We start from the raw sequence: 24,869 nt of genomic DNA, 5'->3' as shown, positions 1-24,869 counted from the left end.
TATCTGATTAGGTTTCTATTTTAGGTTTAATCATGGAGGCATTCATTTCATACTATGTTTCTGAATCTTAGAGTTATTGATCATAGTAAAGAAAAATTCTGTATTTTTTGTGTATAGCAAAAATAAGAAAATTACAAATGTGAATTTGGATTTTGATTTTGTAAAAAATAGTAACAAGATTCAAACCTACAGTATCTGTTAGCAGATAAATGGATTGTGCTGTGTGTGTGTATATATATTTGTATATACATAATGAAATATTGTTCAGCCTTGAAAAAGGGAATACTGCCATATATGACAACATGGTTGAGCCCAGAGGACATTATGCAAAGTGAAATAAGCCAGACACAGGAAGAAAAATACTGTATGATCTCACTTCCCTGTGGAATCCAAAAAAAAGAACTGAATAAATAGAAACACCATAGAATACAGTTACCAGCAATAGGGAGGAAGAAGAAATGGGGAGAAGTAGGTCAAAAGGTACATATTTAGAGTTAGGTAGGATGAATAAGTCCAGAGATCTAATATATAGCATGAACTACAGTTAATATTATATACCGAAAATATGCTAAGAGAGTAGATTTTAGGTACACGTAATACATATACACCTGAAAGGGGTAACTGTAGAAGGTGATGGATCAGTAAATTTGTTTGACTGTAATAATCATTTCACTGTATGTATGCATACCAAAACATCATGTACACTGCAAGTATATACAATAAAAAATAAATTTTAAAAACACAGCCATAATAAGATTTACTTCTCTCCCAAACTGTCTTAACTAATGGAGTTGTTTTTCACAATTATCACCCTGTAAGTTTGATGGCTCTTTTTTTGTAAATGTATCAATAAGATATATTATAGCACTAACAGCATTCTTTTAACTGTTTTTCACTTGCTGATATATCACTTGATCTGTTTAGAAGATATGAAAATGTTTCATTTTCCCCTTTATTTGCTTAATTTTGCAAACTTTTTTTTTAATAGGATCGGAAACTCCATGGTACAGCTCAGCAACTGCTCCAGGATAGCAAGACAAAAATAGAAGTCATACGAATGCAGATTCTTCAGGCAGTCCAGACTAATGAATTGGCTTTTGATAATGGTGATGGAATAAATTGTCCTCCTTCTTATGAGCATAATGGTGCTAAATAATCTTATGTAGGAACACAGCAGTGGTTCAAAGTTAAGGGGGAGGAAGCATTATTATTACTGTCTTTTTTTTTTTAATCTTGAGTTTTAGACTCTTCACTTGGATAGATGCTTTTAGATATTTGGCCCTTATATTTCAAGAAGATATTGATCTAGAATGTATCTCTTCATTTAAATAGATTATCAAATACTTACAATCAGTCTGTATTTTTAAAACAATCTGTTACCTGTTTAAGAGTATGACTTTGTTTTCTTTTGGTTTTTTTTGTTTTGTTTTATTTATTTATTTTTAATTCCAGAAGAAATCTTTACAGCTAGTTGCTAAGAGTAGGAGTAGAAACTTGCAGTCTCCCAGTGTTACAATATTTGAATATCTTTCACCTCTAAAATCTTTTTTTCAGATTTGTAATTTAGATGTATAATGACAAAAATGAAAGACTGAATTTCAATATCATATCAAATACTTTTATTTCAGTGTTTATTGATGTAAGGACTAAATTATTGTAATGTTACGGGAATTCATTTCTTTTCATGATTTTAATCACTGCAAATTGGAAAGTCAAATAAATGGTGCAATTAAAAATTTTTTTTCCCTTCTAGCGAAACCTGTGATAAGTCCTCTTGAACTTCGGATGGAAGAATTAAGGCATCATTTTAGGATAGAGTTTGCAGTAGCAGAAGGTGCAAAGAATGTAATGAAATTACTTGGCTCAGGAAAAGTAACAGACAGAAAAGCACTTTCAGAAGTAATTCTAAATAAAATTTTTATTTGGTTTAGTAAATACATTATTCAAAGTACGTGATTATTTAAGTGACAACAATTGTCTTTTCCCTGTGCAAGGCTCAAGCAAGATTCAACGAATCAAGTCAGAAGTTGGACCTTTTAAAGTATTCATTAGAGCAGAGATTAAATGAACTCCCCAAGAATCATCCCAAAAGCAGTATTATTATTGAAGAACTTTCACTTGTTGCATCACCAACACTAAGTCCACGTCAAAGTATGATATCTACACAAAATCAATATAGTACACTATCCAAACCAGCAGCATTAACAGGTATGTAGTGTATATCTGTTGTTTTTTGTGTGTATTTTTGTCTATAACTGGTTCTGATTTAATAATTGAAAAACTTGTGCATAAATTTTTTTCAATTATGATAAGATACACATAGAATAAAATTTGTTGTATTAACCATTTTAATGTTATTCAATTTGGAAGCATTTAGTATATTCGCAATATTGTGTGACCATCACCACTACCTAGTTTCAAAGCATTTGCATCACTCCAAAAGGAAACGCATACCAGTTAAGCAGTCACTCCTCATTCCCCCTTCCTCCCAGCTGCCAGCAACTACTAATTGTCTGTCTCTACAGATTTGTTTATTCTAGATATTTCATATGATAGAAATTATATAATTTGTGACCTTTTTTGCCTGGCTTCTTTTACTTAGCATATTGTTTTCAAGGTGCATTCATGTTATGTATGAGTACTTCACTTACTTTTAATGTCTGAATAGTATTCCACTTGTGGGAATATTCCAAAATTCAAAACTTTTTGTGCACCCAACATGATGCTCAAAGGTCATGTCCAAGGAAATTCTCATTGGAGCACTTTGGATTTGGGATTTCAGATTTCCAGATTAGGGATGCTTAATCAGTAAGTATAATATAATATAAACATTCCAAAATCTGAGATACTTCTGCTCCCAAGCATTTCAGATATGGAATACTCAACCTGTATACCATATTTGATTGACCTGTTTGTCAGAGCATATGGGTTCTTTCTACCTTTTGACTGTTGTGAGTAGTGCTGCTATGAACATTTATGTGCAGGTTTTTGCTTGAACATCTGTTTTCAATTTGGGGGTTCCTAGGAGTATAATTGCTAGGTCATATGGTAGCTATATCTAAGATTTTGAGGAACTGTCAAACTGTTCTTCACAACATTTACATTATTTTATACTTCTAACAGTAATGTATAAAGTGGGTTTCAGTATCTCCAGATCCTCACCAATAGTTATTTTTCTTTCATTCTTCTTTGATCATGTTCTAATAGGTCCATTATTGGAAGTATGGTAATATGTCTAACTGTTTCTGTAGAACTGTCTCTGTTTCTCCCTTCAGTTATGTAAATTTTTGTTTCCTATATTTGTGGGCGCTGTTGCTAGGTCATGTATGTTTATAATTTTTATATCTTCTAGATGGATTGACTCCTTTACCTTTACCTTAACTCCTTTATAATGTCCTTCTTTCTCTCCTGTAATAATATTTAATTTAAAGTCTGTTTTGTCTGATTTTAGAACAACTACCCCTACTTTGTTTTGGTTTTGTCTTTGGGTTCAAATGAGTCTCTTTTAGATTATATATTATTGTGTCCTGTTTTATAAGATCCATTCTGTCAGTCTGTGCTTTTTTTTTTTTTTTAATTCATTTTTATTGAAACAGTCTCACTCTGTCGTTATAGCCTCCCACTCCCAGGTTCAAGCAATTCTTGTGCCTCAGCCTCCTGAGTAGCTGGGATTACAGGCATGTGCTACTGCACCTGGCTAGTTTTTGTATTTTTAGTAGAGATGGGATTTCACCATCATGGCCACACTGGTCTCAAACTCCTGGCCTCAAGTGATCTGCCTGTCTTGGCATCCCAAAGTGCTGGGATTACTGGTGTGAGCCACCGCATCTGACCAGTGTCTGCTGTTTAATTTAATAGTTTAAGACAATTATCCAGGTGAGGTTGCATGCACCTGTAGTTCCCGCTTCTTGGGAGGCAGAGGCAGGAGAATTACATGAGCCCAGAAGTTTGAGGCTACAGTGAGTTGTGATTCTACCACTGCACTCCAGCCTGGGTGACCGAGCAAAACTCCATCTCTAAGAAAGAAAGAAAGAGAGAAACATTTAAAGTAATTACCAATAGGATGTAATAATCCTGGTGGTAACTACTGAGAGGTAGGTTAAATTTAATAGGTTTATAGCACAGTCCCCCACAAAACTGCCATCACTTCATAAGCAAGCAGCAAACTTAGAGTTTCCAAGGCCACATGCACTCCTGACCAACTGTCTACAGATTCCAGAATTTCTACTAGCATCTCAGCTCAGTAATTTGCTGGAATAAATCATAGAACTCAGGGAAACACTATACTTAGGATTACATTTTTATTATAAAGGATACAAATTAGGATCTTCATGGCTCACTGCAGCGAAAAGAAAATAAACATAAAGGGGAAGATCTTAGAGGATCTCAAACACAAACCTTATGCGTCCTTAGGATATATCACCCTCCTAACACATCAGTGTCTGTCACTGATCAGGAAGTTCACTTGAGCATTGGGTGTGCAGAATTTTCACTGGGGCTTTGTTACATAGGTGTGATTGAGTGAATCATTGGCCACATGATTGAATTCAATCTCCAGCGTTGTGCCCCTCCCTAGGTCAGGAGGTCAGGCTGATTGATATGTGGCTTAAAGCCTCCACCTCCTAAAGATATGATCATTCTTTCTGGCATGGCCAGCCCCCCATCCTGAAACTGTCTACAGGCCAACTATGAGTCACCTTATCAGGTGTGGTCTGAGGTATCCACTATGAATAACAAACGCACTCCTATCACTGGGGGAAATTCCAGAGGTTTAGACTTAGAGGCTGTCTTCCAGAAACCAGGGACAAAAACCAGCCAAATTATTATACAACAAAAGGGCTTCTGGCATTTTGCAGGTTTTTTGGTTTTTGTTTTTGTTTTTGTTTTTTTGCAAGTGTTTATCTTTTTTTCTCTGAGTTCTAGTACTACCTTCTTTTGGTTTTAATTGAATTTTTCTACTCCATTTTTATTTATTTATTTTCGAGACAGGATCTCTGTCTGTTGCCAAGGCTAGAGTACAGTGGTGTGATCATAGCTGACTGTAACCTCAAACATCTGGGCTCAAGCAGTCCTCCTGCCTCAACCTCCTGAGTAGCTAGGAGTACAGGAACATGCCACCACACCTAGCTAACTTTTAATTTTTTGCTAGGAGTAGGGTCTCACCGTGTTGCTCAGGCTAATCTCAAACTCCCAACCTCAAGCAATCTTCCCACCTCAGACTCCCAAAGTGTTGGGATTACAGGCGTGAGTCACTATGCCCAGCTTCTACTCTATTTTTCTTATTCTCTTCTTGCTCCCTTTTCTGAGATAAATATATTTTCTCCTACCTCAGCCTCCCTAGTAGCTGGGAGTACAGGTGCACACCACCACACTCAGTTTATTTTTTTTTGTAGAGACAGGGTTTCTCTGTGTTGCCCAGGCTGGTCTTCAACTCCTGGGCTCAAGTGATCTGTCCACCTTGGCCTCCCAAAGTACTGGGATTACAGGCATGAGCTACTATGCCTGGTCTTTCACTAAATCTTTAACTCCTCGCAACCACTCACCTTACTGCCTCTGTAGTTTTTGCCTTTTCCAGAATGGTCATATAGTTGGAATCTTACAGTGTGTAGCCTTTTCACATTGGTTTCTTTCACTTAGTAATATGCATTTAAGTTTCCTCCATGTCTTTCCATGGTTTGATAGCTCATTTTTGGTTTTGTGCTGAATAATATTCTATTGTGTGTATGTGCCATAATTTATTTATTCTTTCATTTACTGAAGGACTTCTTGGTTGCTTCTAGGTTTTGGCAGTTATGTATAAAGCTGTTATAAACATCTGTGTGCAGGTTTATTATTTTCTTAGTGATTACCCCAGTGATTATAACTAATGTCCTAAATTTATTATAATCTTATCTTTAGTAGCCTACAAAACTCCTTCACTGTGCCCTTGTTATATATTGTCACAAACTGTCTTTATGCACCATATACCCATTAACATAGGCTATAAATATTGTTTTATGCATTAGTCTTTTAAATCATAAAGGAAACAAAAAGAAGAGTTACTTAAAATATAGAAATACTGGCTTCTGGCCGGACGCGGTGGCTCACATCTGTAATCCCAGCACTTTGGGAGGCCAAGGCGGGCAGATCATGAGGTCAGGAGATCGAGACCATCCTGGTTAACACGGTGAAACCCCATCTCTACTAAAAATACAAAAAAAGAAAAATTAGCCAGGCATGGTGGCGGGCGCCTGTAGTCCTAGCTACTCCAGAGGCTGAGGTGGGAGAATGGCGTGAACCCAGGAGACGGAGCTTGCAGTAAGTCAAGATCGCGCCACTGCACTCCAGCCTGGGCAGCAGAGCAAGACTCCATCTCAAAAAAAAAAAAATACTGGCTTCTATATTTACTTATGTAGTTAATTTTACCTGCATTTGTCTTCCTTTCTTCCTTTCTCCCTCCCTTTCTCCCCTCCGTCCCTCCCTCCCTCCCTGCCTCTCTTCCCTCCCTGCCTCCCTTCCCTCCCTGCCTCCCTTCCCTCCCTGCCTCCCTTCCCTCCCTGCCTCCCTTCCCTCCCTCCCCTTCCTGACCCCCGCCTTCTCCTCCCACATCCTTTATTGAAATAAAAGGCTTTTTTAGCATTTCTTATGGGCGGGTCTCCTAGTGTCTACCTCCCTTAGCTTTTGTTACCTAGGAACCTTTTTATTTTTTTTCTTTTTTGAATGATAGTTTGCTATATATATAGAATTCTTGGCTGGCAATTTTGGTTTTTTTCCAGCACTTAAAAAAATGTCCAACTGGGCACAGTGGCTCACACCTATAATCCCAGCACTTTGGGAGGCCGAGACGGGTGGATCACTTTAGGTCAGGAGTTTGAGACTAGCCTGGCCAGCATGGTGAAACCCCATCTATAGTAAGAATGCAAAAATTAGCCAGGCATCATGGCGTATGCCTGTAATCCCAGCTACACAGGAGGCTGAGGGAGGAGAATCGTTTGAACCCGGGAGGTGGAGGTTGCAGTGAGCCGGGTCTTGCCACTGCATTCCAGCCTGGGTGACAGAGTGAAACTCCGTCTCAAACAAAAAAAGTCCTCCTGCTCCCTCCAGGCCTTTATGCTTTGTGATAAGAAATCAACCGTTAATGTTACTGAGGATCCCTTGTAAGTGATGAGTTATTTTTGTCTTGTTGCTTTCAAGATTTTCTTTGTTTTTTCACAGTTTAATTATAATGTGTCTTAGAGTGGATGTTTTTGAATTCTGCTTAGATTCTTTGAGCTTGATGTGTGGGTTCGTGTCTGTCTTCAGATTTGGGAAGTTTCCAATCATTTCTTCAAATATTCTTTCTTCTCCTTCTGAGATTTTGATTTTTGCCTACATTGGTGTGCTTTATGGTATTTCTCTTAGACTCTGATTTTCTTCATTATTTTTTCTTTCTGCTCTTAAGACTAGACAAGTTCAATTGATCTGCCTTCAAGTTGGCTCACTTTTTCTTCTGCCTGCTCAAATCTTGTATCGAACCTCTCTTGTAAATTTTTTCATTTTTGTTATTATACTTTTCAATTCCAGAATTTCTGTTTGGTTCTTTTTTATAATTTTTTTTTTTCTGCATTGATGTTCTCTTACTTGTTGACACATCACTTTTCTTGTTTCCCCTAGCATTTGTCCGTGGTTTCTTTTAGATTTTTGAACAACTTAATTTAGTAAGTCCAACATCTTGGCTTCCCCAGGGACAGTTTCTGTTAATTTCTTTTTTCTGTGAACTGACCATATTCTGTTACTGTGCTTGCTTCATAATTCGAGTACTTCCTTTCCCTGGTATACTTACTCACAAATCAGATTCTACTCCCAAAGATTTCGTTTTTCTGCTATATGTTGAATGTACTTGTTTGCTTAGCAACTTTTATAATCTGTTTTGTAGAGACTGTATTCTTTCTCATGTATTATCCCTGAGGTGTCTATTTCATTAATACATTGTAAACCAAAATAAAATTCTAAGCCACCCAACCGAACGCATAGACCCCTCCTCTCAGCCAAAGGCATTCTAAAGTAAACTTGAAACATTAGTTCAGGTCATGCTGGGAATGGGTGGTTGGACATGCCTCATTATGCCTTCCTCCCTTTGGAATTCAGGCATAGCAGACCAGCATTAACATCAAAACAGAGACCTTAAGACTGACAGAACAGACTTTTTCAGTAGATAAGAAACATTTACAGTCTCTTCTTTCTGAAGCCTGCTGTCTGGAGGTTTCATCTACAAAATGAGAGCCTGGGTCTCCACAACCCCTTATCTTAACGGCACTCTTGCAATACTCCCTTGTATTGATTCCAGGTCTTTAGATAAAGTCTTTCTATCAATTGCCAATCAGAAAATCTTTGAGTCCACCTGTGACCTGAAAATCCCCACTTTGAGTTGTCCCTCTTTTCTGGACCCAACTAATGTACATTTTACATGTATTGATAGATGCCTTATGTCTCCCTAAAATGTATAAAACCAAGCTGTAACCCGACCACCTTGGGCACGTGTTGTCAGGACCTACTGAGACTGTCATGTATGTCCTTAATCTTGGCAAAATAAACTTCTAAATTGAGACCTGTCTCAGATACTTTTTGGCTTACTGTGTAGTGGTCATCGGGTGTTTCAACAGACATTTCCTTTAATTCCTGAAGAAGAAAAGATTGCCCAGTCTTTGCAGCTGGGTCCTGTGCTTGAGCACTCACTCAGACACTGTACAATTCTGCATTTGCTTTGTGCAGAGCTTGAGAGTGAATCATAGGTGAGAGCTTAGGGTGTTCTCAGATCTCTTCCGAGGATGCCTCTTGCTTGCACCTAGCCTTCTAGTTTCCCAATAATATGTACAAGCATTGCAAAGTCTTTTTATTCACCAAAGCATTTCCTCTACTAGCTGTTGCTCCCAGGTTCTTTGGCTTTTCTATTGTTTACCCCAACTGATCTTCTTTTTTCCTTAGTTTGCAGAGACTGGTTCATTTGCCTTCCATTGTTTTTGACAGATGCCCTCCACTTAGCTGTTTCTCTGCCTTCAAAGATTTTCTTTCTTTTTTTTTGAGACGAAGTCTCGCTCTGCTGCCCAGGCTAGAGTGCAGTGGCATGATCTCGGCTCACTGCAAGCTCCGCCACCCGGGTTCACGCCATTCTCCTACCTCAGCCTCCAGAGTAGCTGGGACTACAGGTGCCCACCACCATGCCCGGCTAATTTTTTGTATTTTTAGTAGAGACGGGGTTTCACCTTGTTAGCCAGGATGGTCTCGATCTCCTGACCTCGTGATCCACCCGCCTCGCCCCCTGAAGTGCTGGGATTACAGGCATGAGCCACCGCGCCCAGCCAAAGATTTTCTAGTTATGTGAAATAATGGCAAGCTGTTGGTGTTAGTATTTTAAGGAGCCCTCAGACAGGTCAAAGCAGGTAACCACAATTATTTGAGAAAAAAGATCTCTGCTCCCTTCTTACAGCAGGCTGCCATCTTCAATACTGCCCCCAAGCTATTGGGAGTTAACAGAGGGATGAGGCAAAGGTAAGTGAAAACTCCACAGAGCTCTCCGGAGTGTCCCTTGCTTTTTGGATTTTGATTAAACATTTGCTTATTTGTGGTAAACCTTTGAATGTTTTCCAGAGTTCTGATAAACTCAATTCTGAAAGTTTCTGTCAGTTTCTTTTTCTATTTCTGTAAAGAGACTGTCTTTGTACTTTTTTTTTAGGATTCATTACATATATCTTTTTAAAAAACAATTTCACAAGGCCAGATTTATTAAAGGAATATACTTTATTCTGCAATTATGTCCATCTTAAATACTAGATGCTATGTGATCTGATCTGTACCACATGAGGACTTTCTTACTCCATCATTTTCTCTGACATCACCCACAAAGGCTTCTTTTTTATGGGCCATGTGAATATGACATATTTTTGTTACATGACTTTCCAGAATCCTTTAAATTTCTTATGAATATTAATGTCAACAAACCTTAAAAATTCTGAAGTTATGAAAGTGTTCTTCAATATTGCATAGCATACTGTCACATTCTGGTTGTTAAGAGTATCTAATTATTCAGTTTTATTCTGTGTCAAACTTACACATCAAAACACGAAGGACAAATTTACAGTTAAATTTCGCTGTTGCCACTAATTAGGATCAGTCTAAAGGTGCAGTTCACAAATTGAGTGCTTAAATCTGAGGCAATCTGGGATACCAAAGTGAATTCACAGGGCCACATCAGGATATTTTAAGTTTTTGAGAGAAGCACAGTATTAACTGCACTTCCTATAGTCACCATTCAGGCTGCTAGCTCAAGGTAGTTACAGTGTCAGCGTTAGGTGGAGCTACATTCCTTTCAATGGTGTCTTGTATTTATGAAGCTGGGTTTTCCTCGATTGCTGTGATTTTGGTTTTTTTAAAGTGCTGTGTGAAATCAGTGTGGAATAGGAAATCAGTGTGGTAATTTCCAAACTGATTCCAAAGCTTTAGAAGTTATACAGTTTCCAAAAGGAAGTAATCTTGCTTAAGAATGAAATGAAAATGTTTGTTCTTTTAGTTATATGTATTTTTTTTCAAATAGCTATTAATTTGTTAGGAAAGCAATCATATCCTATGTTTGGACCTAACTGTTTAATAAACAGAACTATTAGATATATCTTTTGGCCTAGGGACACAGTTAAAAAATAGTTTAAAACATTAGGGCACCATGAACTGAGAAAGCTTGGGAACCTCTGATCTAATTCTTTCATATTTGATACCTATTTATCTTTCCAGTCATATCTGTGTAACTCCTACGATGAATCTTCTGTCATAAACTGGTTTGTGCCCGGTGCCTCCTCTACACTGCTTAAATGTCTTTACCTTAGTAGTCATCTTCTTCTTATATGTATTTTTAAATCAAAACTGGAATATAGACCTGTAAAGAACAAAGACCTTGTCATCTACCTACATAATATCCTCGCCTCCAGCATGGGATATTTGATACATTTGACAAGTACTTGGTAAATAGTATCTGACAATTAGGCAGGGACTATACTTCAGGCAAGGACTGTACTTATTGTCTACTAAGTTTCACCACCTTTTGTCTCAATGCTGAACACATTGTTGATACTCAAGCACTTCTGAATGATCCATTGATTAAAATATGGTTGTCAAATATTTGGAAATTAACCATATTTCTAGAAAAGTAATAAAGTCACATTTTAGAAACTCAGCTGGAGCTGACTGGAATTGTTTTCCTTTTCTAGTCTCCTGTTCCCTCTTTTCAGTTCCTTCTTCCCCTGTTTGTCATTCCATTACTAAACTTTACTCAAAGTTATATAAGTCACCAACCAAAAAAGAAGTATTTTTTTTTTTTTTTGGAGACGGAGTCTCACTCAATTCTTAAGACATTTAAAAAAAAATTCTTTAAGCTTCTACTGGACCATAAACTAAATTTTAAGTAACTAGGGAGAGAAGTAGTACTGACATTAATAGAAGACTACACATGATGAAAGATGAACATGGATGAATAGTAAGAGCATTTGCTGTTCTGAAGTTTTCACTGCATGCTATTATTTGTGGTTCATCTCATACTCCAGTTTCTTTTGGGTTGCGTGATTATACTACTGAAATTTGCAAATTTGTTGCTACTTCAAATAAGGTAAAGTTGATTTTTTTTTTTGCTTCACGTTTTGAGAAATTCACTAGTTTTTATAAGAGGATATTTCTACAGAATTTTAAAAAAGTTGCCTAATCATACCATGATGAAATACCAAATTAGTGAAATAGGTATAAAATAGTTTTCCAGAAAGCTGAAAGAAAAATGTTAAAGCATTTACTTGTTCTAATGCAATTCATAGTTATTACTTCTGAATACCAACATTTACTTCTTGGATTTTCTTGTTTTAAAAATTTCATATTGTGCTTTATGAATGTAGTTTTAAACTATTTCTAATGTGTGTATATGCAATTGTGTCACCTCATAAAGAAACTTCTAGATGTTTAATAAAGAACTCCCTCTAGATTTTTTTTCCTAAATGAAAGCAGGTGTTGAGCATTGTCATGTTCTGATATATTGAAATTACTAAAATATTTAATAAGCTACCATAGTTTGAAGTAGTAGCCAGATGTTTTCAGTTTCCCCAGGATGCATTTTACAGCTGAGCATTTGCAGTGGAAATTAGCTAAATTTGCCAGTTTAACAACAACAAAACAAGAAACACAACAAATTTTTTGAACTCAAAATGATACTCTACTTAATGTGTTATCACTATAGAATAAGATAAGATTTCCACAGTCTAACAAAACATTATTGACATTCCACCTCCCAATGTTAATAGCCTTATTGAGATATAGTTTACATACCATAGAATTCACTCATTTTAAATATACAAAGTATTTTTTTTTAGTAAATATATATACCTATTTCACCATCATCAGTATCCAGTTTATAGGGCAGTTTTATTGAGGAATAATTGACATACAAAAACTATACATATGTTAAGTGTATGGTCTTGCTTTCATTGTTTTGCATAAGAGATCTCCTGCCATCTTAATCTTTGTTCCTCTCTATGTAACATGATTTTTTCTGGCTACTTTTAGTGTTTTTTGTTCACGACTGGTTTGGAGAAATTGGATTATGGTGTGCTTTAGTATGGCTTGCTTCTGTTTCTTTTGTTTAGTGTTCATTGAACTTCTTGGATACTACTTGGGTTTATAGTTTTCATCAAATGTGGAGAATTCATGGCCTTTTTTTTTTTCTAATACATTTTGTGTCTCCAATTCTTTCTGCTCTCTCTTCATGAGAAATTTCAATTACACATATATGGCCACTTGAAATTAAATTCACAGTTAATATATGCTCTGTTCTTTTTTTATTCCCATCTTTCCTTAGTGTCTTCTATTTTTGATCATTTCTTTGCTATGTCTTCAAGAACAATAATCTTTCTTTTGCAATGTTTAATCTGCCTGCAGTCCCATCCAGTGTATTTTTTTTTAATCTCAGATATTGCCATTTTTTAATCACTAGAAATTTGGTTTAGGTCTTTTTCATTTCTTCCATGTGTCTGTGCCACATTTTCAGTAGATTGACTGTTCTGATGTCCTTGCCTTTTAATCCTAACATTTATGTCAGTTAAGCCACTAAGCTTGTAATAATTTGTAACGCAACCATAGAAAACAAATACAGCTGGTAATCTTTGAGTAAATGGCAGACATTTTGAATTTTCCCTTGTTAGATGCCAAATATTTTTGTATTTCTATAAATATTCTTGAGCTTTGTACTAGGACACAGTAACTTGGAAACAATATGGCCCTTTTGGGTACTGCTTTAAAGATTTGTTATGTGAAATCATTTAGTTTAGGGGTAATTATTCTCTACTGCTGGGGCAAGACTCTTTTGGATATTTTCTTCAGTACCTCATGAGTTGAGATTTTCAAGCCTGGTTGGTGGTAGCAAACACTATTCCTGCCTTTATGCACTGAGTATTGTTCTTTGTAACTTTTTCAGTTGGTTCTTTACCCTGCCTCAGATATTTTCTTCATAGGCGGGTGCTGATTAGTACTTTTTTTTTTTTTGAGACGGAGTCTCGCTTTGTCGCCCAGGGTGGAGTGCAGTGGCGCATCTCGGCTCACTGCAAGCTCCGCCTCCCGGGTTCACACCATTCTCCTGCCTCAGCCTCCAAGTAGCTGGGACTTAGGCGCACACCACCACGCCCGGCTAATTTTTTGTATTTTTAGTAGAGACGGAGTTTCACTGTGTTAGCCAGGATGGTCTCAATCTCCTGACCTCATGATCCGCCCGCGTCAGCCTCCCAAAGTGCTGGGATTACAGGCATGAGCCACTGCGCCCGGCCAACTGATTAGTACTTTGATGAATACTTGAAAACCCTCTGACCATCTGAGGAGTTCTTTCTATGAACAGCTCTCTCCTTTATTCTGCCTTGTGAACTCTAGCTGCTTTGGTTTTCTTGTACTCTCATTTCTGTTTCTTCAACTTGGCTCCCCTGAGTTTCCCCCCTCCCTGCGCTCTCTTAGGGCTTATCTCATTTGTTTCCTGTCTCTCGGGGATCACTATTCTTCATTGCCTGATGTCCAGTGTCTTTAACCCTTTTTTTCATATATTTTGTCTAATTTTTTTTTTTTTTTGGCATTTTGGATTGGAAAGCTTTGTTACTTACCTGGACAGAAATATATAAGTACTTCAGTATTATTAAAAACAATTTAAAACTTTAAGTAAAATTAAGTAGTTATTTAAATTAATGGGACAACTTTTACCAGAAATACTCCTCCTAAAATGTTATTTAATGTACAGTATCTAAAATGTTAATACTGAAGCATTATTTAAATTCTAGTATGTTGTGTCTAGCCCAAATAATGACAAAGCCATATATCCAGAGGACCTAACTCATAGTTCTGCGTTTTCATTTTGAACATCTTTAGTATTTTTTTGCCTAATAAATTGAAGTCATTTTATGCTTAATTACAACCCATAATTTTTTGGCTAATTAAACTAACAGAATGGAAAGATAATGTCATTTTACATCAAATAGAACACAAATTTATTTAGTTAATCAAAAACCTTATAAAGTTCTTTTCTGTGTTAACTATGTTAACTATTAAACGTAGTTCCTTTTCACATAGTGAGACTTCCTTATTTCCAATTTTCATGTGCCATTTTAATGGCATATTATTTAGCTTTATGTTTCTCCTCCCATACCTCTACCAACATAGTTTATGTAACTTGTTTTGTTTTATGCCCTACAGAGAGACAGCTTTTGGGAGATGCTGTTCCTTTTTTTTTTTTTTTTGGAGAGAGAGTCTTGGTGGAATACAGTGGCGCAGTCTCGGCTCACTGCAACCTCTGCCTCCTGGGTTCAAGCACTTCTCGTGCCTCAGCCTTCCGGGTAGCTGGGACTACAGGCGCACACTGCCGCATCCAGCTATTTTTTGTATTTTTAGTAGAGACAGAGTCTTAACCATGTTGCCCAGGCTGGTCTCAAACTCCTAAATTCAGGCAGTCCACCCACTTCGGCCTCCCGAAGTGCTAGGATTATAGGCAAGAGAGCTACCGTGCACAGCCAGAAGGTGCTGTTCTTTTCTATAAAATTTCTTCTAATTGTCTAAGGAATTTGTAATGGTTTCTCTAATTAAAATAGGAAAGATGATAACTACCTCACAAATCCTCTGGGAGAAGAGTTTTTGTTACCAGATTTTTTTTTCTTTTTTTGAATAGGTAACAGATTTAGATTAAGGATTCATGGATTAAGGATTGATGTTCTTATTTGATATTTATGTATGCTAACAGGTACTTTGGAAGTTCGTCTTATGGGCTGCCAAGATATCCTAGAGAATGTCCCTGGACGGTCAAAAGCAACATCAGTTGCACTGCCTGGTTGGAGTCCAAGTGAAACCAGATCATCTTTCATGAGCAGAACGAGTAAAAGTAAAAGCGGAAGTAGTCGAAATCTTCTAAAAACCGATGACTTGTCCAGTTCAGTAACCAGATTTTTAAAAATCATGTAACAAACTAAAGTGCTTATAGAAGGGATTTCTGAATGGGGATAGAGAAGAATATGAAGTGTTCAAGTTGGACAAAACACTTTAAAATTATGGTTTTTATAATTTAATTTTAAAATATTAAAACCTTTGATGACAGGAAACAAAAAGGCAACAAATTCTATTTTGTTAAAAATACATTGGAAAACTGAATGACAAATAACATCAGTTCTTTTGGAAGAATGAACTACTGAGCATCACTCTTATGCCAAACTGAAGGTGTACAGAAGCTATGAGACTGGTCCTTCTTGTAGAATCATATCTTGATTCCTTTATTTTTCTTTATTTTTTGATACAGCGTTTTGCTGTTGCCCAGGCTAGGTTCAGTAATACAATCATGTCTCACTGCAGCCTCAACCTCCTGGGCTTAAGTGATCCTCCTACCTCAGCATCCTAAGTAGCTGGGACTATAGACACGTGCCACCATGCCTGGCTATTTTTTTGTTGTAGAGACAGGGTCTCACTATGTTGCCCAGGCTGGTCTCAAACTCAGGGGCTCTAGCTTTCCTTCTCCCTCAGCCTCCCAAAGTGCTGGGATTATAGGTGTGAGCCACCATCTCCAGCCTTGATTCTTTTAATGGTTTAGTGACACCTTAATAGTAACATTGAAATTTTGGTAATCTAACTGCTGATCCAGATGTGTTTACTGAGATAATAGCCTGGTAGTCCACTGAGATGGGGGATGGTAGGGGTGTCATTCGAGGAGAGTAAAATGCAAGAGGTTTGGAAAGCACTGGGGAGAAATTCTGAAGTATAAGCATAAACTACATATAGATATATAACAGGGGAAAAGCATGTGACAGTTCAACCTGCTGTAGAATACAAAAGTGAATTTGCCTGTGCTTTCCTGTGTATAGAGAGAGGCTTTAAGAAAAATGTGAAAATAAAGAATTGTTTAAGGCAGCAAGCTCTGTAAATATCAGATAGAGAAAGAAAAACTAATTGATATTCACACAAACACAGTGTGGCAAACAACTATTTATCTGTTCTTTCAGTCACATGCCAATGTAAACAAAAGAGATAGCAGTCACTATTTGTGTTTTTGTCAAACACAAACAATTTGGGAGTGTCTAGTAGGAGTGTAGGTATATATAAAACTAGCCATTTAATATTCGAAAGTTTTAATATTGATTATGACAAACTTTATTTTCAAAGGGTCTTAAGACTTTTATTGCTAATTAAACAGCAGTACTTCTGTTTTTTATAAAGGTTTAAAGTTTTTAAGCAAGTTTGTAAATTTTAATTACAGATGATGTCTGTGCTGTTTTGAAGCTTGATAATACTGTGGTTGGCCAAACTAGCTGGAAGCCCATTTCCAATCAGTCATGGGACCAGAAGTTTACACTGGAACTAGACAGGGTAAGAGGACTAACATTTTTACTTGAATATTAATTATAATTATAATTCATTTTAAATGTGAGTTATATTTTTTAGAAGGTTTCAACAAGTTGTATTCTTAACAAGAATAAAAATAGAACTTAAGTTGTTTTTTATATTTCTTACTCAATGAGTTATCAATTCTACCTTAATATAGAGATGAATATCAGAGAGCTGTAGGATCTTTCATTTGTGTAGTAATTTGAAAATGTTTCATTCATAGCAACCTGAAAGATCAGTAAGGTGTAATATTGAAGCATATAGGTGATCTTAATAATGCACTAACAACTAAGGTGATTCTTCTGGCTCACCATGTGTAGGATATCTTACTCAAGCTATATTTGAAATGAGCTATTAGGCTTGGTCACCCAGCCTTCTATGTGTTTCAGTGTCTTTCAAGAATAATTTGAATAACTAGAATTCAGTCTGTGGCCGTAGAACCCAACAGAGGTTAACTTGGTCCACAGTAGATTTAAATGCACAGTGATAACTTTTAAATTCAAATCCATTCATTGGGTTGTGAGAGGAAAATTACGTGATCGTAATTTTATCTAAAAACTAAATAAAAGATACTAAACTTTTTTATTATTTGGTATTTAGGTTGATGGTATATGTTATTCTAAAAATTAATTATGTTAATGAAAGCAAATTTACAATGCTTAACGATGTATGCTGTGAAAATGTTTTGGGGATTACTATTCTAAGGCTCTACTTTTAAAACTGGGAAAGCATTAAATTTTAATTATTTCCCAATTTTAAAAGTAGTGGCTAGAATGGTAATCCCCAAAACATTTTAAAAGCATTCAAGGTTTTACTGACTCTAAAGTGGAGTTAAGAATGTAATACTCACAGAACTGTTACAATGAAAAACCGGGGTAGTGTATGTAAAATACCTTGCATTGCCTGGTAGCTTTAAGCCATTCAGGGGTATTCTTTCTTTTAGCCTAGGGTTTGAAGTATGGCTGTGAATTTGAATATAATGAAAGGGGATTTGAGAATGGAGAACTAACTGGTTGAACTAACTAACTAATGTCATTTTCTTTCATTTCAGAGCCTATTTAAGGTAATTATCGAGTAATATAAAAAGGAAACTTAAAGAATTGTTATTAGAAGGAAAATGACTAGGAGATCTTTCTTATGAAAAGGTTATTGTTAATAAAGTTTTATATTGAAAAGATAAATTACAAGTAATTCAGAATCTTACCATTAATTTATAGTTGAGGAAACCAAGATCCAGGTTAGTTACATACCAATAAATTTCAGGACTGGTACTAGACCTTCAGTGTCTTACCTTTTAAATGGTTGCTCTTTTTCTGTCTGATGATTTGAATGAGATAGAAAGATAACAGTAGCACAGAGGAAGAAACATCAGAAGATGATGAGTGCCTGGAATAGATAATATGGTTTTAAATTACCTAAACTACAAGCTTAGAACAATAAAAGACTGTGATAACTATTGTTTGTTCTTTACCTACCATTGTACTGTTCACCTAAAAATGTTTTTCGCCTCAATGGCATCAGGCATTTTTCTCACTTTGGAGTAATGCTCCTTTTAAAACTTGGAAGACACTGTGCATGTTAAGCAGATCCTCTAGGTTCTTGATAGGCTGTTTCTTACCCCTAATTTGATTATAAACTTTTCTTTGGCAGAGACCACATTCCCTATTAAAATAGCTCCTTCTGTTTACATAGGATATTTTACATTTTCATGTGCTTTATATTCTTTTATCCCTTATATTTATAGACTATTTATAGAAAATGTTTATAAAAATATGTACCAATAGAAACATTTCAAGCGGCCTTAGTAAAAAAAGAAGAAAAAATTTATAGGAAATATTGCTTAAACTGCCATGTTTGTTTCCAGCATTTTGTCTCATATGTCAACTTTGTCTTCCATGGCATTCCAGAACTAAGTTGTCTGTAATGTTTCGAGATAAAAAATTCATAGTTTTTTTTAGACTTGTAGGATAGTTCTAGAAATGATCTAGATCTAGAATGATCTAGAAAAATTCAAATTATGTTCTGTGGAGCTTCAGTGTTCTGCAGAATTATCTCAAGAGGCAACACAGTCTTTTTTGTTGTTGTTTTGGGATTTTATGTAAAATATCATTTGGATTTTTGCTATTGAAAAAACATTTTTAAATTGTTGGTATAATTTAGCTCCATTTTACAAACTAAGGAAATTTTGGCCCTCAGGCTAAATAACTAGTCTAGGGTATAATCCAGGATTTTTTTTTTTTTTTTTCCTAGTTCTTGAGATGGAGTTTTGCTCTTGTTGCCCAGGCTGGAGTGCAATGACGCAATCTCGGCTCATCTCTACCTCTGCCTCCCAGGTTCAAGTGCTTCTCCTGCCTCAGCCTCCTGAGTAGCTGGGATTACAGGCATGCACCACTCCTGTCTAATTTTGTATTTTTAGGAGAAATGGGGTTTCTCCATGTTGGTCGGGTTGGTCTTGAACTCCTGACCTCAGGTGATCCGCCCACTTCGGCCTCCCAAAGTGCTGGGATTACACTCTTGAGCCTGGCCTAATCCAATTACACTCTTGAGACCGTGCCTGGCCTAATCCAGGATTTTTAATGAAGTCTACTGACTACCAGCTCTGTGTTCTTTCTATTCTGTCGGGTTACTCTTTTATATTTTCTTGTAGCTATGCAATTTTTCATTTTTCCTGAATTCCCTCAGCCTTCCTGTTATAAAAAGCTGAAACTCCCATGAGAGATTGAAATAAAAGACAAAATGTTACTTAACTTTTTGCACCTTTCCTTTAGAGTAACTTTGCTAACATAATAGTAAAATTTCTTTATCAATATTAGAAACAGAGAAGAGCCCTGTCCTTAGAAACAAAACTTAGAACAATTTTAACAGATTTCAGTGTTGTTAAGAGCAGAGCTATAGAAGATGTTGACGGATCACTGGGAAAGGAGGGAAGAGAGTATCGAAGCAGTTAGGACAAGTGAAAAGGTGGTAGGATTCATGGATTGGGACTAACAGTGGGATTGTTGTATCAGTGGATGTTGAGGTATTAGAGTGAACTAGAATGTTAGGACATAATGTTCAGAGAGAAGTATGCAGACAGTTGAGATTGTGAAAGGATTATAGTTCCTGGTATGACAGTATGATGACAGAAGTGAAAGGGCAAGGTGAGGTAAATAACAAGATTTTAAGAAGTTAGCTGTGTGCAGTAGCTCATGCCTGTAATCCCAGCACTTTGGGGAGGCCGAGGCAAGTGGGTCACCTGAGCTCAGGAGTTCAAGACCAGCCTGACCAACATAGTGAAACCCTATCTCTATTAAAAATACAAAAATTAGCTGGGTGCGGTGGCAGATGCCTGTAATCCCAGCTACTTCGGAGACTGAGGCTGAGGCTCTGCTTGAACCCCAGAGGCGGAGGTTGCAGTGAGCTGAGATCACACCGCTGCACTCCAGCCTGGGCGACAGAGCAAGACTCCATCTCAAAATAATAATAATAATAACAAAATAAGATTATAAGAACCCAAGAGACTTTTCATTTATTGGTTTCTAATTTTCAGAAATTTTTGACTCACTACATGAAAGAAGGTTGGAATTTAACTTTTAAACCATCACACTCCTCATTCTCCCAAATAATTATGTTAAATCAATAATCTAGTGTTTATTATAACTATAAAGATTGTCCATAGATGAACCATGTTCTGTACTGTGATTGTATTTCCTTTTTAATACCTTTCCTCCCCTTAGGGCCACTAAATACCTCTTTGTTTTGTTTTGCTTAGTTTTCTGCATACCTATTATTTATCCCCAAAAGCTCCAGAAGGACTCTAAAACAACTGTATGTAAGCAAGTATGCTTGGTTATCTGTTAGTCCACATTTCTTCCCCATTAGAAGCATCCTTTCTAGGGCCTTACATCTTTCTGCTCCAATTTAAATACTTGCTACACAGCTTTCATCTTGAGACTTTGTTTTACTGTCGTCTTGAGAACTCTCTTCTACATTGGATCACTTAAGTCTTAGATCACTGTATCTTCTTGCTTTACTTCCTCGTGTTGGTGAATCATATCCTCCATTTTCATGCTGAGAAAAGGGTGAATGAAATAAAGGTTTAGAGATGATATATGTCTGAAAATATGTATATTCTACTATCATACCTGGGGTATAGAATTCTATTAGGTTGCTGCAAAAGTAATAGCGGTTTTGCTATTACTTTCTATTGCAAAAACCATGATAACTTTTGCACCAACCTAATAGGTTGGAAATTACTTTCATTCATTTTGAATTGTGTAATTATTATTTAGCCTCAGTATTACAGTCGAGAATTCTGTGTCTCCCTTGATTTTTAGTATTTGATCATGATCTGTTAGATCTGCTAGATCTCTAAAAACTTTTAAGATTTTATCTTTTTTTCCCTGGTATTCTGAAATTTCACAGTAGTGTATCTTACTAGGGTATCTTTCATTCTTTTTGGTGGATATTGTTTGGCACTTTCAGTTTGAAAGCTTATTTGTTTCAGATCCAATAAATTTCCTTGACTTATTTATTTGATAATTTTCTCATCTCCATTTTTAGTGTTTTCTCTTGGTAATTAAACCTCTTAGATTAATCCTGTGATTTTCTTTTGTCTGTGGTTTCTCTGTCTTTTTTTCCACTTTCTAGGAAATTTTTACAACTGAAAAATTTACATTTGATGTCATATTTTTAATTTTTAAAAGTTCATTTTTGTTCTTTAGTTTTTGAAAAACACCCTGTTTTTCTCTCATGGAGATGATATCATCTCTTAAAACTGAGAATATGTTTTAAATTTTTTTCTTGAATTGTCTATACTACTTCTGAGATCTCTTTTAAGATCTCTGTTTGTCATATTGTATATTTGGGCAAATGTGTGGCCATCCATGGCTTTCTTAAGAATGAGACACTAAAGTAACCAATTTAAAGCTGTGTGTGGGCCGGTTGTGGTGGCTCATCCGTGTAAACCCAGCACTTTGGGAGGCCGAAGTGGGCAGATCACTAGATCAGGTGTTTGAGACCAAACACCTGGTTTGAGACTAGTCTGGGCCACACAGCGAGACCTTATCTCTATTCTATAAATAAATGCAAACAAAAAAGAAAACAATTTTAAAAAATGATGAAACTTTTAAGAAAAATGTTTAAAAAGAAATGCAAAAGAATGCAAAAGCGCCAGAGGTATTCCTTGCATAAAGGACCCTAAGGCCTGGTAGGTTAAAAATAAATTGTTTGAGACAAAATAAAAAACTATTACATTGTATTTCAGAAGCTTAGGGAATAATAATTCTGCCAACATGAGCTTGCATCCAAAATTTTAAAATATATGAGGATATAGCCACCATGACCAAGCAGAAGCAGATAATGGGATTATTAAATGTATAATATAAAATATTTTAAAGTTTGTGTTTAAATATTTAAATGATTATAGTATTTAGAAGAATTTGAAAGCATGAGCAAAGGATGGGTGATGAGCCAAAAAGACTAAGCAGAGTTTTAAAATAAATAAAATGAAATTATAGATGTCTGAAATTTGCTTCAAATAATTATGGGGGAAAGGTGGAAATGAAACATTATCGACCATTATTGATAGATTGTTGATGCTGATGACAAAGAGAACCAAGTAGAACTAAAAAAATAGGAAATAAAACTTCTGAAATGGAAAACTAAGAGCATATGTTAAAGAAAAGAAGAGAGAGTTAGTGGCCTGAAAGAGCTAAAGAAGTTGCCCAGAATACAACACAAAAAGACAAAGAGATGAAAAATATGAAAGAAAGATTAAGAAACATGAAGGATAAACTAAGAATGACTAACACGTGGAGTGGAGTTCCAGAAGTAGGGATTAGAAGGAATGGGGCAGAGGCCATGTCTGAAGGAATAATAGCCAGTAATTTCCAGAATGATGACAACCATGAGTCCTCATATTTGAAAACATAAGTTCCTACAAGGATACATAAAAAGATAGCTGCATCTAAAAAACCTTGGGGGAAAAATGTGGGCTGGATTTAAAGGATGCCTTTGTAGAAGAGATGGATGTTTAACTTGCCCTTGATGAGAAGAGAAAATTTGGACTGGTATGGGGGAAAGAACAGTAGGAAAATCTTATATAACAATATAGGTTTGAGTTGGAGAATAAGATATAAGATTAGAAATAGAAACTATATATGTAAAGACATGGAGGCAGAAAAGTATACAATAGGTTTGGAATAATTAGGAGTTTTTGGAACTTGTTATATGATGTGGATTGACATAGGAAGCAATTGTGCATAGTTGATACAGCATAGTAGTTTCTATCATAGTTATTTGTGTCTTTCCTATAAAGGGAGCAGAGGCAGTAACCCACATCTATAGCAGGCTGACTTTTCCTGGCAAGATCATGGCCTTATATTCTCCATTATCTCTGTCTCCTACTCTTCTCTCTGTATTTCTCATCCTCCCAAATGATCCCAAAGTTTCCCTCTTTTTGTCACATTTGTTCCAGCTGGAGAATCACTCTCATTGGACTGCTGAACTAAAAACATGTATTACTGTTTCTTGAGGTGGTGGTTTTCTCTTTTTCCCCAGTGGATTCCAGTCTCCTTCCTTCCCTTCCTACCCTGTTTGTGGGCTGATGACTACAAAGTTTACTCAAATTACTTGGCTATGACTTAGAATGAGAGACACTGTTAGGAGATGCAAGAGCAGGAGGAAAGGAAAGTCGCAGTGTGTATTTTCCTTTCTCCTTCCTTGCCTTGCCTTGCTTTTCACAACAGCATTCATCTATGGCCACAACTCCTGTTGGATAGTTCCTTTTTTAAAATTTAGTCTAAATCAGATTCTGGCAACGATTAATAATTCCTCTTGCCCCTTCAGGCTAAGAGTGATAATGGATTTCTACTGTTGCTTGTCCTCAGATTCTTTTCATTCCTTGTTGGTTTAACTTTTATCACATCTCCATAAGTAGCCAATTTTAAAAACTCTTTGCTTAAACTCTTTCAGTGTACTATCTGTATGCTGCTAGGACCCTAACTGATAAATTTCCAAAGCCTATGTTGTCCTCAGAAGCACACTGAAGACCAGTGAGTATCATCTCTCGTGTACACGTTTGCAGAAATCTCACCTTTCTTCAGCTCTTGAATTTTCCAGGCATTGAGTTTATTCTCTTTTTAAGTGGCAACAGAAAGCTTTTTTGAGCTTTCTTTTCTTTTTGGCAGTGGAGCCTGGTTCACATTTTCTTCTTTTGCCCTTTTCATTTCAGTAGTAGAGCCCAGGTCTCCATTACTTCTATCAAAGTTCCTAAACTTTCTCAGTTCAGTGTCCTCAGTGTCCTTGTAATGTTTCTGCAGTGTGTCCCTAGACCTAAAGAAATACCCAACAGTTCCATGTATTAAGAAGTGCTTACTAGTTAGTATTTAAGTCTTAAAACAGATGTTTTTGAAAAATACAAATACTGAGAGAAAACATACTATTTTAATTCCATTAGTACATACTTAAAATTAACTAATGGGACATGTCTACCTGTTCTCACTATGTAACTTCCCAAACCTTGGGATCATAAGGATTACTGCACTTTCATCTCTTCTTCCACAATGATTCCTTATAGGAAGTTGCTTTTTATTATTGTTGAAAACCCACCTTAGCAAAGATATGACATCACCGGAAGAAATACGGAGTATTCTAATGTTAAAACTATGAACTGCTTTGTGCTAGTAGTTCTCACAGTGTCCCATAGATGTTGCTGTGTTTCCTATGAAAAGTGAAAATACTCTCTGGCACCCCAGGGCTCCTCAGCGAACAATTTGGAAACCTCAGCATTCTTTGTGCTAATTCTTTTGTGATAGATGTGTATTGTTCTTTTTTCAGTTGCAATACATGTTTTAATTTGTTGCTTTCCACCACACATAAGGCTGATGCAGTGTGTCTCTTACCTTTTTTGTTTACTTTCAGATCTTAGACTTCAGATAAGACACGCAGATTCCTTAGGTGTACACCAAGCAGTTTTCTTTTTGATCCTAGATTCAATTCATAAT

At 36.3% G+C, this 24,869-nt stretch overlaps 1 protein-coding gene across 4 annotated transcripts in view; it reads left to right on the top strand.

Moving 5' to 3' along the window:
* The window catches only part of PKN2 (protein kinase N2), a 162,306-nt gene that overhangs the window by 101,213 nt on the left and 36,224 nt on the right, over positions 1-24,869 (top strand). For 3 of the 4 annotated variants that reach the window (XM_011956068.1, XM_011956065.1, XM_011956069.1), the window contains 5 exons: positions 989-1,106; positions 1,754-1,899; positions 1,995-2,208; positions 15,257-15,442; positions 16,757-16,866. In XM_011956068.1, the coding sequence (XP_011811458.1) occupies positions 989-1,106; positions 1,754-1,899; positions 1,995-2,208; positions 15,257-15,442; positions 16,757-16,866 (774 nt within the window). The remainder of the gene's footprint in view (positions 1-988; positions 1,107-1,753; positions 1,900-1,994; positions 2,209-15,256; positions 15,443-16,756; positions 16,867-24,869) is intronic. The other variant, XM_011956066.1, reaches the window with a different exon arrangement.

The sequence above is a fragment of the Colobus angolensis genome, unplaced genomic scaffold (genome assembly GCF_000951035.1).
Source record: "Colobus angolensis palliatus isolate OR3802 unplaced genomic scaffold, Cang.pa_1.0 Scaffold41, whole genome shotgun sequence".
In the NCBI taxonomy this organism is placed as follows: Eukaryota; Metazoa; Chordata; class Mammalia; order Primates; family Cercopithecidae; genus Colobus; species Colobus angolensis.
This window is presented reverse-complemented; position numbering and strand designations above follow the sequence as displayed.